Source organism: Electrona antarctica (genome assembly GCF_951216825.1).
Source record: "Electrona antarctica genome assembly, chromosome: 16".
Classification (NCBI taxonomy): domain Eukaryota; kingdom Metazoa; phylum Chordata; class Actinopteri; order Myctophiformes; family Myctophidae; genus Electrona; species Electrona antarctica.
Genome location: NC_136797.1, coordinates 15,559,536 through 15,573,844, shown reverse-complemented (window position 1 = coordinate 15,573,844; position 14,309 = coordinate 15,559,536). Strand labels below are relative to the sequence as shown.

Sequence of the window (14,309 nt, the reverse complement as noted above, 5' to 3'; positions counted from 1 at the left end):
ATGTTTATTTTGTTTTCCGGGCCCAATTAAAGGCTTACGGACAACGAATGCCTTAGCGAATGCCTTAACGAATGTCTTCAGGGTATGAACTGTTGTGCAGCCTCACACACACACACACACACACACACACACACACACACACACACACACACACACACACACACACACACACACACACAAACACGTGTACAGTACAGCACCACTCACTTCAGACGGGTGGGATTTGTATTTTGTCCCCTGCAGCTGCCAGCGGGAACGTCCACATCGTCCAACTGCTGTGTGAACACAAGAGTCCCATCAACCTCAGAGACTCGGTATGGACCTTTTCATCTACGCACCAGTGTTGTTGTTTTAGTGTTAGTCTAGACTAAAATGTATTTAGGCGGGCCTTGATGCCGTCGTAATGGCTGCTTTTACACCGATCTACAAGCTGCGACGCGTTGTTGTGAGCTTGTAGATTTCCATTTAGTTTTTGTCAGTGGAAAAAGGTAGTCGACGAAATCAACCCTGGCACGCACTTATTTTTAACATACTTTTTACCTGATGATGTCACTCCAAATGCTCCACTGTATGATGATCAGGTGTCATCGCCATGTTGGCTTGTGGTGGACATTTTTGTCAAAATTAAATTTTTTGCCACGGACGGACATACAAAATGAGTGGACAATAAGATGACCAGAAACACATAAATAGATAGCCCTGAATGACCATAACAGGTCTGTAACTCAGAGTGTTCAAATGGAACACTCTCAGAGTTAAGGGGACTCTTTGCAAATAAAACATTTGAGCACCGTCCACTAGTATTAGTTGGACTACTAGGGGCAGTATTATGCGTGTCTTAAGTACCAGGTCTTATGACTTAACTTAAGACCTGGAGGCGTGGTCAATGCTGTTTGGCCACTCAGAATAGCCAAATGGCATTGATCACGCCTCCAGGTCTAAAGTTAAGTAATAAGACCTGGTACTTAAGACACGCATAATACTGCCCCTAATGTCTGGCTTTTTTGGTTGACAAAACCCTGTGGGCTTGATTCCTACGGCGGCACATGTTCTTGATGATGTGCCGAACTGGACTCCCCCACAGCATGGCCGGGGCTTTGTTTCAGGAGGATTGAGGTCAGGCAAAAATCATTTGCACGTTTAGATTTGTTTCTCTTAAGATGTGATGTCAGTACTGTCCCTTTGCCCGTCGTCCAAACAGGAAACTTCCCCCTACAATCCTGACAGTTTTCTGAACAAACTCATGTTTCTATGTCAGTGGTTCTCTGCAAGGACCCCAAAAATGATCTGTATTTGGCCACCAACACCCAGTGAAAATATGTTGTTTCAGGGACCCCCCCAGAAGCAAAGATTTGAGTTAAAAAACGTTTGCTGTGATAGAATATATATTCAAACAATGCTCAAAAATAGCAGATCTACAAACTCGTACACAGAGTGCCGCGCTATGAGCTTGTAGATCTGCTATTTTTCAACAGCTAAAGCATAACATGACACATAATACACCAAAAGGGGTTCCCGCCCAGAACGGGTTAACGGGTCGAGAGCCAAAAGAGAGATTAGACATTTGCCCAAACTAGTGAAAATAGCAGATCAGCTATTATCAATATCGTACTTCATTACAATTTTTATTATTTTGATTTATTTAATTTCTTAAATTTGTTTTTGTGTAAATGTGTGAAAACAAAATGGGATTATTTTTTACTCGAATCGTGACCCATAAAAAAATGGTCCGTGACCCACAAATTGGTACTTCTAGACCAGGGGTGCACACATTTATGATGTGGGGATCTACTTTCAAAATGACCAGCTCAACAAGATCTACTCACTGAAAAGTGTACCATTGCTGAAAATAGTTTAAATATATAATGTACCTGGGGGGGCTTTGGAATAGGGAGAAATTATGACAGGCAGTTTCTGCTGTCAAAATATGTCTATTATTTAACTTAAACGCCCAATGCATTCTCAATGGCAATAGCACAAACTTTGGCATGCTACTAGTCCTACATACTTACACCTAGAAACCCCATTCAAACCTATTTAGGTTCATCTTACATGTTTGCCTGAAATTAAATCTTTGAAATGTTTCATAGTTTTAGAAATATAGTGCTTTCAAATTTGAGAAATTCACAATGGGGCTCAATGGCAGATATTGGCACGTCAAAAAAGCACTTTCACCTAGAAACTCCATTCACACTTTTTATAATTCAGCTTACTGTGGAGACACATGCTGGAACTTTTTACTTTGAAATGATTTGTAGTTTCGGAGTTATTTAACTTAAACGCCCAATGCATTCTCAATGCCTCTAGACACTATAGAGAGAGTCAACTGGACGCGCGTTGTCTGTACTCGGGCCGCTTTTCTCTGTATACATATAATATGTATAAATATACATGTTGTGAGCTTGTAGATAGTTTACAGAATGGATGATGGGGTTCGAGTGGTTTAAGCACTGCAGGCACATTGTACATTTTATCAATAGAGCAGATAAGGAGGGCACGGTGGCACAGTCGGTAGTGCTGTCGCCTTACAGCTAAGAAGGTCCTGGGTTCGATTCCTGCTGGGGACGCTGTGGGTGCTGGCGGCGTGCTCTCTCCTCTGCGTCATCAGTGCCCATACCCGAGGCGGGTTTGGTGAAAGGGCCTTTCTGTGAGGAGTTTTTTATGTTCTCCCCGTGTCCCCTGGGGTAGGTACCCCCACAAAAACATGCAGTAATCCTGGTCTCTAAACTACCTCCCCCTGGCCAGCCTGATGGAGGGGAAAGGAACTGGTCGGAATAACGTGTTCCTTCCACGTGCTATGTCCGGCCAGTGAAACTCCTCCTCCTGTCAGGTGAAAAGAAGCAGCTTGGACTCCTCATGTATAGAAGGAACCATGAGGTCAGTCCGCTGCCCCCCCAGGTTGGCAGAGGAAGTGTAGCGTCCAAGATTACATTAGGTAATTGACACTGGTTGAAAAAATGGGTTGCAAAATCGTTGGATAAAAATAATAAAAATAAATAAAAATAGAGCAGATAAGAGGGAAAGGCCATGATAATGACTTAAAGCCGCAGTCGGGACCAATCTGTGTGGTAGGTATAACCCATTCAGGAAGGGAATTCTTTTTGGTGTTTTAAGGATTATGTTATACCTTGAAAAATAGCAAGCTCATAGCGCGGCACTCGGTGTAGATCTGCTATTTTTTTTTCTCGTGAAAACGTGGCGCAAATCTTTGAATATATATTCTTTATTATATTTTCAGATGGGGGTCGGCGGCCAATTTCATATCATTTCTGGGGTCCTTGATATTAAATAATTTGAGAACCACTGACATAGAAACATAGGTTTTTCTGAAAACTGTTTTTGAAGCAATTATTTTTTTAAATGTTTTATCTGCCTCAGGTCTAAATGGGTTAAAGGTCTCCCTGCATACATTTGCAGTGATAAATGCAGACCCTTGTGGTTGACAGGTGGTGCTGCCTGAAGCCTGAAGCTCAAAGCAATATCTCCCGGGGCCGCACAACTCTTTCCACTTCATGCTCAGTGGTAGAAATGTTGTCTCCTGTGTGGAAGACCTTGGTTCAGGGGAGAGTCTTTTTTCGTGGAGCCTGGGAGTCGATGGTCGCTGAGGGGGTGCGTTTGTTTTACAGGTTAGGTTTAGGTTTATAGACATATCTTTTGTGAGGTTAGGTTAATTCATAGCTTTTGTGAGGTTAACCCTCGCCCTAGTAGCCGGCGCTGTAAAACAAGCATCCCATCAGCGCCCATCGATTCGAAACCCAGGCTCCGCAAAAAAGGTATAGTCCCCTTGGTTCAGTGGTAGAAATGTTATCTCCTGTGTGAGGAGACCATGTTGTTTCGAATCCTGGCAAGGGCATCAATCTTACGGATTGCAGCTTTAGCGTGAAATAATTTCTCTAACTCAGGCATTTCCCCTGTCTGTCCCTGTATTAAGATTAATAGCGTGTGTGTGTGTGTGTGTGTGTGTGTGTGTGTGCGTGTGTGCATGCGTGCGTGCAAGCGCATGTTTGTGGTAAATGGTCACTGTACTGTGGGAACTCTGCTCTCTAGCCACAGACATGTGGTCTCCACTGGATTGACGTTCCATGCCTGTGGTCTCTACCCTGTAGTGTGTGTGTGTGTGTGTGTGTGTGTGTGTGTGTGTGTGTGTGTGTGTGTGTGTGTGTGTGTGTGTGTGTGTGTGTGTGTGTGTGTGTGTGTGTGTGTGTGTGTGTGTGTGTGTGTGTGTGTGTTTGTGTTTGTGTTTGTGTTTGTGTTTGAGTGAGAGGCATAGAGAGAAAATGTGAAAGAGAAAGAAAGATATGCCCCGTTATTTCCTTGCTCATCACATGACACAGCTGGCTCAATTGAGAGACGCTGGTTTGTGCGAACGCGCACATACATTACACACAAACGCAACTCTACCCCGGTGGGTCCCTTGGCCTAGATTTAAAGATGTTATGTTACTTAATAATGAACATTTATTGCAGCTTGTATATGCCTGGGAGGAGTTTTTTGTTGTGGCACTCTGTCTGAACTAGTAACAAGCTACCAGTTAGGCACCCGCAAAGTGGGCTGTAACACTCGCACCATACTGGGCTTGTCTAATTAATCCAGCTGTTTATGCACTAGATACGTTTCATATCTTTTTGAGTGGTGCAACCACTCCTATAGACAGCTATGTGTGTCCCTGGGTCCCTGCCTGGGTCCCTGGCTGGGTCCCTGCATGGGTCCTGCCCTGGGGACCCCCACACGGTAACTGTCATTTCTCGACCTTTTCGGACGCGGGACGGCTCGCCGGAACCGGGCCGGCACTATGTGCACGTTCCTGGGGTTCTGGATGTTCCGGGGACCCCCCACACGATAACTGTCATTTCTCGACCGTTTCGCACGCGGGGCGGCTCGCCGGAACCGGGCCGGCACCCTGGCCGTGTTCCTGTGGGTCTGGAACTTCCGGGGACCCCCACACGGAGTTGCACCACTCACTTTACACAGGTGTGATTTTCAGGTCATGTTGGTATACTCAAATTCATGAAATGTGACACAATGTAGGCTACGCCTTTTTGTTTGTTTGGAGACACTAATACTAATGTCTCCATAATACCGTTTTCAGCCCAAGGAGTGTTTTTTGTGCAAAACGAATGCTTGGAATGGATTCAGAATCGTGAAAACCCCCTAGTTTGACACGTCACATGCTACTTAAAGAATTATGAAATTTAGGATTTTTTGCCTTATAGGTCTATAGATTGGTATGGTCATATATTACGCTTATTATTCAAATTGCTCAACATGCAACTTTTAGCAACCAAGCTTAATCTCTCATGCTAAGCCTATAGATGACATTTGAATAGTAACCAAAAGGTTTATAGTAACCAACATGTCTGGGTCTAACATGTCTGGGGCTTCCAGTAGACTTTGTGAAGGTAGGTTGTATCACTAGGTCAGATTCAGTAGTACTATTTTCAAATGGCCAAAATGTATAGGGTTGAAGCGGTAAATGTACTGTATGTTTTCTAATAAAAATTTAAATCTCCCGAGTAACTAAAGTTTTCAAATAATTGTAGTGGAGTAAAAGTACAAATTTTGGCTCTGGAGATGTAGTGGAGTAGAAGTAAAAGTATTGGAAATTGATAATACTCAAGTAAAGTACAAATACCTCAAAATTGTAAATGTACTTTACACCACTGCGCCTACCTTGGTAGATAGGAGGACCCTGTCCAGACTTAGGCCTCACTCAGACCTTTACAACATTGATGCATGCTTGTTGTATGAATGTTGTGAGTGTCATGGCCGCCCCAATGCATTTCCAATGGAAGTCACATGGTTTGTAGTCCACATTTTGGACTACAAGCTGTTGTATGGCTTTCGGCTGTGTTTCGACTGCCCCCCTCCCCCTCATACAACACAAATGTTGTGTCAAACCATGTGACTCCCATTGGAAATGCATTGGGGCAAGCTATGTCACACCCTTTGTATACAACAAGCATACATCAATCTGTTGCGACCGTGTGAGTGAGGCCTAAGTAGCGATTAGCGAAGTGACAACACATATTCACGGCACCCAGCGAAGCAGGCTGGAACCCAGGCTATCAACGTGCACCATGACTTGATAAAGAAAGGTGGATGTTAGATGATTGCATGGATCTGTTTCAGGCATGTCATTATTATAGGCAAAACATTCAAATGTAACACTTCCAAAAACGGACAATGTATTCTATAAGCTCATAGCATGTTGCGATGCGACGCGTTGAGACCTTAGAGTATATAGAGACGCTGAGATGGCACCTGGAGGAAACCCTGAGGCGAAATGGACATAGTGGCCGAATTTGGTATTGCAGCGCTGGGCCAATTCTGGTCCGTTGACTATCATTGCGCACGTTCATGATGACACGTGAACGCCGCTTCATACATGAACGCGTGCAATGATAGTCAACGGACCAGCGTGTTCACGATTTGGCCCAATTCTTCCCAGAATGCACTCTGTTCCTAGCCGGAAGGAGGAGTGAAATCGCCTCATGCGCTTTTGAGCAACTGAATGCAAGTGGATGAGAGGAGAAATCCGGTGCCGTCTCTATTCATATATAAGGTTGAGACTGACATTTTGAGTAGGCTTTTTAGTGGTGAAATTGACACAAATGAGTGTTCGTGGCATTGGTTCCACAGACATAACGTTTTATTTGCCATCACAAAGTGTGTGTGTGTGTGTGTGTGTGTGTGTGTGTGTGTGTGAGTACAGTGGCATGTGGGTGTGAACTGTGAAACACATGTTTGCGCACGTTCACGTGCAAGCTTCATACTTGGACGTACAATTGCAAGTCCTGTCGAGTATAGCGGTGGTTAAGTTGACATGTAGACAGCGATCCCACAGAGCCATCTGGAACACATTGCTGTGTTTCTGACTGTATGCTGTTAGTCAGGGAATATTATCAGAAAAATGTCAAATCTGGGAGTACATTTCTTACCAAGAATTTTCTTCTTGGTTTATATTCAGCCACCCTAGGGGACTTTTTGACGTTTGCTGAAGGTTGGGGTATTATTAAAGGTATATTCAGTGATTTGACTTAATTCAAATATCACTTATTTTTTCTTTTTTTCTGGATAATCCTCCCTACTATAGAGTGTGCTGACCATATAAGGAAATCCTCCCTGTTCCCAGTGAGCCCCTGGGGTCAAAAAACCCTAGTTTCAGTTTTGGTGGCGGGTGGCAAAACCTTCATCCAATCAGGATGAGAGGGGCCTTCCTCCAATCATGATCGAGTGGGGGCGGGCCTTGGTGCACATGCTGTTACTAGAGCGTGCATGTGCACATTTTGTTACCGGGGCGGACTGGGTGGTTTTCCAAATCACCCAAATCACTGAATGCTCCTTTAACAACCAATATAAGGCAAAATGTTCTAAATTTCATTATGCTTTAAGTAGCATGCGACGTGTCAAACTAGGGGGTTTTCATGATTGTGAATCCATTCCAAGCATTAGTTTTGCACGAAAAACACTCCTTGAGCTAAAAACGGCCATAGCCGTCACCACAAATGTGATGAGGTCAGCACATTTGGGCAAGTGGCTATGGCCGAATTTAGCCCAAGGAGTGTTTTCTGTGCAAAGCTTGTAATGGGTTCAGAATAATGAAAACCCCTAGTTTGACACGTCACATGCTACTTCATCATGCATCATGATATTTATAACATTTTGCCTTATATTGGTTGTTGATGGTACCCCAACTTTCAGCAGCTGTCAAAAATTCCCCTAGGGTGGTTGAATATAAACCAATGTGGGATATGTTAGTAGACACCTTTACAAACACATTGGTGAAGAAAATTCCTTAGGTAAGAGATTTATTCCCAGTTTATATTAATTTCCCCTGACTATGTGGGAGCGGAGGAGAATGAGAGCGCAGGAGCAGAGAAAACCATGCCAGCCTGTCAGACCCCCCCAGGCACACGTCATGTTTATCCGCGTATCTGACTTAAATAAACACCCAGTAAAATGGAGGAACAAAGAGGAGCCTTTTGTTAAACTTTGCTTTTTTGGTTCAACTTTGTTTGTTTACGTGAAGCAGCAGCATGCTTTGAAAGCTTCCCCCTATATTTTCAGTCTCACACATTCATATTCCCCACAATTCTAACTTTTTTTTCTCCCAGAGAAAGGGCTCAACGGCACAGTATACTAGCCCAGTTTCACAGACAACGCAGAGTATTCAACAACATTGAATAATGCCCTGAACTGCATGGGCTCACTGTGAAGCCAGACACATTTACAGCACCACACACTGACACAATAACATCTTTTTTTCCACTGCCATGAGAAAATATAATAATACACTTCCAAAATGTGGAATTACAGAAATTGTAATTTTCCACAATTTTCTTTTACAATGGCATTTTAAGAGATTGACAGACATGATTCTGCTTTCTGCCCTGATATAGAAACCCATCGTCTAAATTGAAACTTATTTTCATTCCATAAACTAGCCCATTTAGGCCTGAGGCCGATTCTAAAAATGCCTCTATATCCTGACCTAAGTTTTCTGAAATACTTCAAATATTCATATAGCAGCATCACATTTTTTTGAATACTGTACATACTGTACAGAACCCCAAAATGGGTTCCCGGCCTGAGGGGGTAAAACACCAAAAGGGGTTCCCACCCAGAATGGGCTAGAATAGAATAATGATAATGCTATCTCTTACACGTTGTATCTTTTACACATCAACACGGGCACCCTGTCTGCATCCACATGCATGCACAGTACACAGAGACGGAGACAGACATGCAGACGGAGACACACGCACACGTGCACGCACGCGCGCACACGCACAGAGCTAGACTGAGACAGACAGAGACAGGCGGAGTGTGAGAGAGAGAAGTCGAAAAGAGAGAGCAAAAACACTGATTTGTGTCTGTTAGACTCCAGAGAAAAACTAGGTAGCAGACGTCTACAGTAGACTGGAGAGAACAGAGGGAGGGAGCGCTGCTAAAGTCTTTAACAGAGCTCCAGGGAAAAGCCACAACATAGTTCTGTACCGTGTGGTTTGTGGCAGCAGGCCGCCATGTCATATAAAACACAAAGCTATGCTGACATGTTTTACTGGGCCTTCTACAACTAGTGTCTCCTCAAACGTTTTGATTTCAAGGAACTTCCATAACTCTGAGAGTACTGTATACATTCTCAGAGTTATCCAGACCTGTAAGGGTCTTGAGGAGGGGGTTGGGGGGGTGAGGACCCCCCGCACCCCCCCTCAAGGAACCCGAGGGTCCCGGGACCGGGGACCCCACATTCTACACTCATTGTCATATGAGGATGTCACGCAAACACTGCTGCTTTATAACATGTTGTGAGGTGATAATGTTTCACCTATAATGACACCCCCCCCCCAAAAAACAAACAAACGCGTAGAACCCTAACCCCAAAATTGTAGAAATCGATGTGGAAGAACAGACATCTGCTTTGCATGTAATAAACGCACACACCGTCTTTGCTTCATTGAGTAAAACTGCCAGATTTCATATTATTTCTCAGACATTTTTTTTTCTTCAGTGAATCTAATTGTCCCTTTCGGCAAGCATGACCACTGCGTGACGGAGTATGTGTTGCGATGTGTGAGTAACTTGATACGAGAATGTGGACAAATGTTTCCCAATGTGGCAGTACAACCCAAAGTGTGTGTGTGTGTGTGTGTGTGTGTGTGTGTGTGTGTGTGTGTGTGTGTGTGTGTGTGTGTGTGTGTGTGTGTGTGTGTGTGTGTGTGTGTGTGTGTGTGTGTGTGTGTGTGTGTGTGTGTGTGTGTGTGTGTGTGTGTGTGTGTGTGTGTGTGTGTGTGTGTGTGTGTGTGTGTGTGTGTGTGTGCTCGCTCTCTCTCTCTCTGTGTGTGTGTGTGTGTGTGTGTGTGTGTGTGTGTGTGTGTGTGTGTGTGTGTGTGTGTGTGTGTGTGTGTGTGTGTGTGTGTGTGTGTGTGTGTGTGTGTGTGTGTGTGTGTGTGTGTGTGTGTGTGTGTGTGTGTGTGTGTGTGTGTGTGTGTGTGTGTGTGTGTGTGTGTGTGTGTGTGTGTGCTCTCTCTCTCTCTCTGTGTGTGTGTGTGTGTGTGTGTGTGTGTGTGCTCTCTCTCTCTCTGTGTGTGTGTGTGTGTGTTCTCTCTCTCTCTGTGTGTGTGTGTGTGTGTGTGTGTGTTCTCTCTCTCTCTCTCTGTGTGTGTGTGTGTGTGTGTGTGTGTTCTCTCTCTCTCTCTGTCTGTGTGTGTGTGTGTGTGCTCTCTCTCTCTCTGTGTGTGTGTGTGTGTGTGTGTGTGTGTGTGTGTGTGCTCTCTGTGTGTGTGTGTGTGTGTGTGTGTGTGTGGGCGGGCGGGCGCCGTGGCCTCGAACTCAGGCAAACAATAAATCCAAAATGCATCAAAGGGGGAATGTTTAACCACTTAAACCCTACTGTATATACAGTACTTCAGCCCCCTGGGGGTCTACTGTAGCCTACTTATCCCCCTTCTTTCCTCCCTCTACACCAAATTCCTTCTGCAGAAATAGCAGATCTACAAGCTCACAAAGTGTCGCTGTGCAACGTAAGCTTGTAGGTTGGCCGAATGTTCACCGCAGAACAGGGACGCTGCCTGGGATTCACGTGGTTAAATAAATGCATTTCTTCAGTGAATTCTCTTGCACAACAAAATGGCCATAATAATCAAGGCGGATCGTGATTCATTTTATGATCAGAGTAAACAGATATGAAGATAATGTGTTTTTCCTTTCCTTTCCTTGGGATGGGGGGTTTCTGTTCCAGTCTTTCAACAGACTAACTCTATCCTATGTAACACATGGTGCTGTTCAGACATGTGCTTCTATTCTCACACCTGACTGAGAGCTTTCTCACCACATAGACATAATCCTTATTCCCGTTTAGACACACCTCCTCGTCATAGCATCGCGTCCTCACGCAGACTGCTTCCCGCTCAATGTTCCCCTATTTGGCCCGAATAAAGGTCATTACACTCCGGGACCGTGTCGAATAAAGAACGTCTGAGTGTTTCACATCGAACTATTAATTTGGTCATGCGTCATTCACACACGGGTATCTGATGCTTTGGTTTCCGCTGAAAAGCCAACCTCGTTTCAAAATAACCGTAACGCCAAAGCTCCACCTACTGTGTTGTGTTGCGTTTCGTTGCGTTGCATTTGGACGGCGTCAAAAAACGAACCGTGGCGAATAGGGGGCGAATGCAACGCAGCGCAACACAACTCAACATCGGCAGTGGAGCACCCTTCCCTGATGAGAGGCCCAATGCGAGGCCCACATGGCTTTTATCTCAAATCTAAAATGGCACAGAAGCTTTCCCGGGTTTTAATGGGCTAGGAGGCTAGGGTTCATGTGGTTAATGCATGGCCTATGGAGCCCACTGAGAGTGGTTTGGATTGGTCGACTAGTTAGTGTCTGTCTTGTGTGTTTCTGACAGGAGGGGTTAGGGGTACAGTATTTAGGACTGGTAGTCTAGTTATTGTCTGTCTTGTGTGTTTCTGACAGGAGGGGTTAGGGGTACAGTCTTTAGGATTGGTAGTCTAGTTATTGTCTGTCTTGTGTGTTTCTGACAGGAGGGGTACAGTCTTTTGGATTGGTAGTCTAGTTATTGTCTGCCTTGTGTGTTTCTGACAGGAGGGGTACAGTGTATGTCTTGTGTGTTTCTGACAGGAGGGGTAGTTATTGTCTGCCTTGTGTGTTTCTGACAGGAGGGGTAGTTATTGTCTGTCTTGTGTGTTTCTGACAGGAGGGGTAGTTATTGTCTGTCTTGTGTGTTTCTGACAGGAGGGGTAGTTATTGTCTGTCTTGTGTGTTTCTGACAGGAGGGGTAGTTATTGTCTGTCTTGTGTGTTTCTGACAGGAGGGGTAGTTATTGTCTGTCTTGTGTGTTTCTGACAGGAGGGGTACAGTCCTTTGCTGTTGTCGGCCAAACACGCTCATGCTGAAGTATGTAGCATTCTGCTGGACTGGGGAGCTGACGTCAACGCATCCGATAACAATGGCAGGTAGCGTGACGGACATAAGCCAAGACACACATACACACACACACACACCCATGCCCACAAATTCACAAGTGATTGTGCACAGGGCACATTCAGTACAGATACAGATACAGTCTCTATGGCTGTGGTTGAAATGCATTCTCTCGTAGCCAACTATATTCCACAATCTCTGACTGCATGGAGCTACGCCTCCTGAAAGCTGATAACAGGATGTCATGTTCGTCATGTCTGTCCTAGAAAGGATTGTTTTGAATACCTTAAATTGTATTTTTGAATTTGAATTGCTATTTTTGAAAAAAATCATGAAAATGCGTGCGACTATTCACAGCGGACGTTATTGTTATTATTTTTTAACTCAAATATTTGCCTCTGGAGGGTCCCTGGAACAAAATATTGGGGGTCGGCGGCCAATATATTTATATTTAATTCTGGGGACTCCTTGACATGAAAAGGTTTGAGAACCACCGACAGTAGAAACGGAATTTAGAAGACATTTGAGATATTTTGAAGTTTATTATCTTTGCCCATGAAGCTTTCAGAAGGTCCCCCTTCCATGACCATAATCATCCATCACCATTCTATCATCTCAGACATGTTTGACATCTGAAACATTTTCTAAATATGAATTTAAAGGACAACTTTAGTTTTTTTCAACCAAGGTTCATGTTTTATTAGTGTTGTTACTTTGTTATTAGAGAAAGTAAAAGATGAGTGTTAATTTTTTTTCATTTGCTGCTTTATTTCGTGTTAGGGATTTTTAACTGTTTTTGACAGGGGGGCGGGGGCATTCGAGCATGGGGCTAAATATGTATTATTTTACATAATTTTATAGCGATTTCTTTTTTTTATCATTTACTATAGTCCTACTAGACCCCAGGAAATTACATCTGGCCACAAAAGATCACGGGATCTACTGAATGTGTCAAACTGACATATTGAGCCTATTACAGTGTGGCTTCCCCCCAGTAGGCTACCTTCATATTCAGTAGATCCTGTGAACTTTTGTGGCCAGATGTAATTTCTTGGGGTCTAGTAGGACTATAGTAAATGATAAAAAAAGAAATCGCTATGAAATTATGTAAAATAATACATATTTAGCCCCATGCTCGAATGCCCCCGCCCCCCTGTCAAAAACAGCTAAAATCCCTAAAACGAAAGAAAGCAGCAAATGAATTTTTTTTAACACTCATATTTTACTTTCTCTAATAACAACCTAAAACATGAACCTTGGCTGAAAAAAACTAAAGTTGTCCTTTAAGCACATGCTACTTGTGTCTCATTTTACTTCAGTCATGCTAGTGTTAAAGTAAAAAAAATAAAAAATAACGGGAACACTTTATTTCCGCGTCTGGTTCTTCACTCAGGACGTGCGGGATGCTGGCGGCGGAGTGCGGCAGCGTGTCTGTGATTGAGGTGCTGCTCCAGCGAGGAGCAGACCTGTGGGCGGTGGACGCAGAGGGCAAAGACGTCCTGCACTACGCCAAGCTGTCGCCCAGCCCTGCTGAGGTCAAGACTCTGCTCACCGCTGCCCTGCACAAACAACAACACCACCACCACGCAGGTGATATGTTGATGCAAAACACCAGTGGTGGAAAAAGTACTCAATGGTTTTACTTAAGTAAACGTACCAATACTGCTATTTAGAACTACTCCGTTACAAGTAAAAGTACGGAATTGAAAATGTACTTGAGTAAAAGTACAAAAGTATCGGCATCAACATGTACTTTCATATTGCAGAATGTCCCATTTCACAAGTTCAAAATGTGAAGAAAATCTATTGAAAATAGCCGATCTAGCCGATCTAGATCGGCTATTTTCAAATGGCCGAAATGTATAGGGTTGAAGTGGTTAATGTATGTTAAAATCGCCAAAGTAACTAGTGTTTTTAAATAATTGTAGTGAAGTAAAAGTACAAATTTTGGCTCTGAGATGTAGTGGAGTAGAGTAAAGTACAAATACCTCAAAATTGTACAGTACAAAGTACAGTACTTAAGTAAAAGTACTTACTTTCCACCACTGCAAAACACACATACACGCACGCATGAACACACACACACACACACACACACACACACACACACACACACACACACAGAGAGAGAGAGAGCACACACTGTCAGTTCCTCAGTGCATGTTCATGTTTCTGTATCGTCACTTTTCGGGGCGGAAAAAACCTTGTGCGTCCAAAACAAAACACAAACGTTTCAAGAAAATGGATAAAAGGAACGTGTGTTCTAATCTCTATTCTCTAATGGATACGATAAATATTTATAAAACCCTCTGACAGACATAACCAACTTGCTAAGTAGGCCTACGCTTCTGCCTGACAGTGG

General features: G+C 43.8%; 1 protein-coding gene across 5 annotated transcripts in view; it reads left to right on the top strand.

Annotated features, from left to right (window-relative positions):
* rai14 (retinoic acid induced 14) overlaps positions 1 to 14,309 on the top strand; it is a 76,079-nt gene that overhangs the window by 44,340 nt on the left and 17,430 nt on the right. For all 5 annotated transcript variants that reach the window (XM_079524639.1, XM_079524638.1, XM_079524637.1 and 2 more), the window contains exons 7-9: positions 244 to 314; positions 11,873 to 11,979; positions 13,341 to 13,537. In XM_079524639.1, coding sequence (XP_079380765.1) covers positions 244 to 314; positions 11,873 to 11,979; positions 13,341 to 13,537 — 375 coding nt within the window. The remainder of the gene's footprint in view (positions 1 to 243; positions 315 to 11,872; positions 11,980 to 13,340; positions 13,538 to 14,309) is intronic.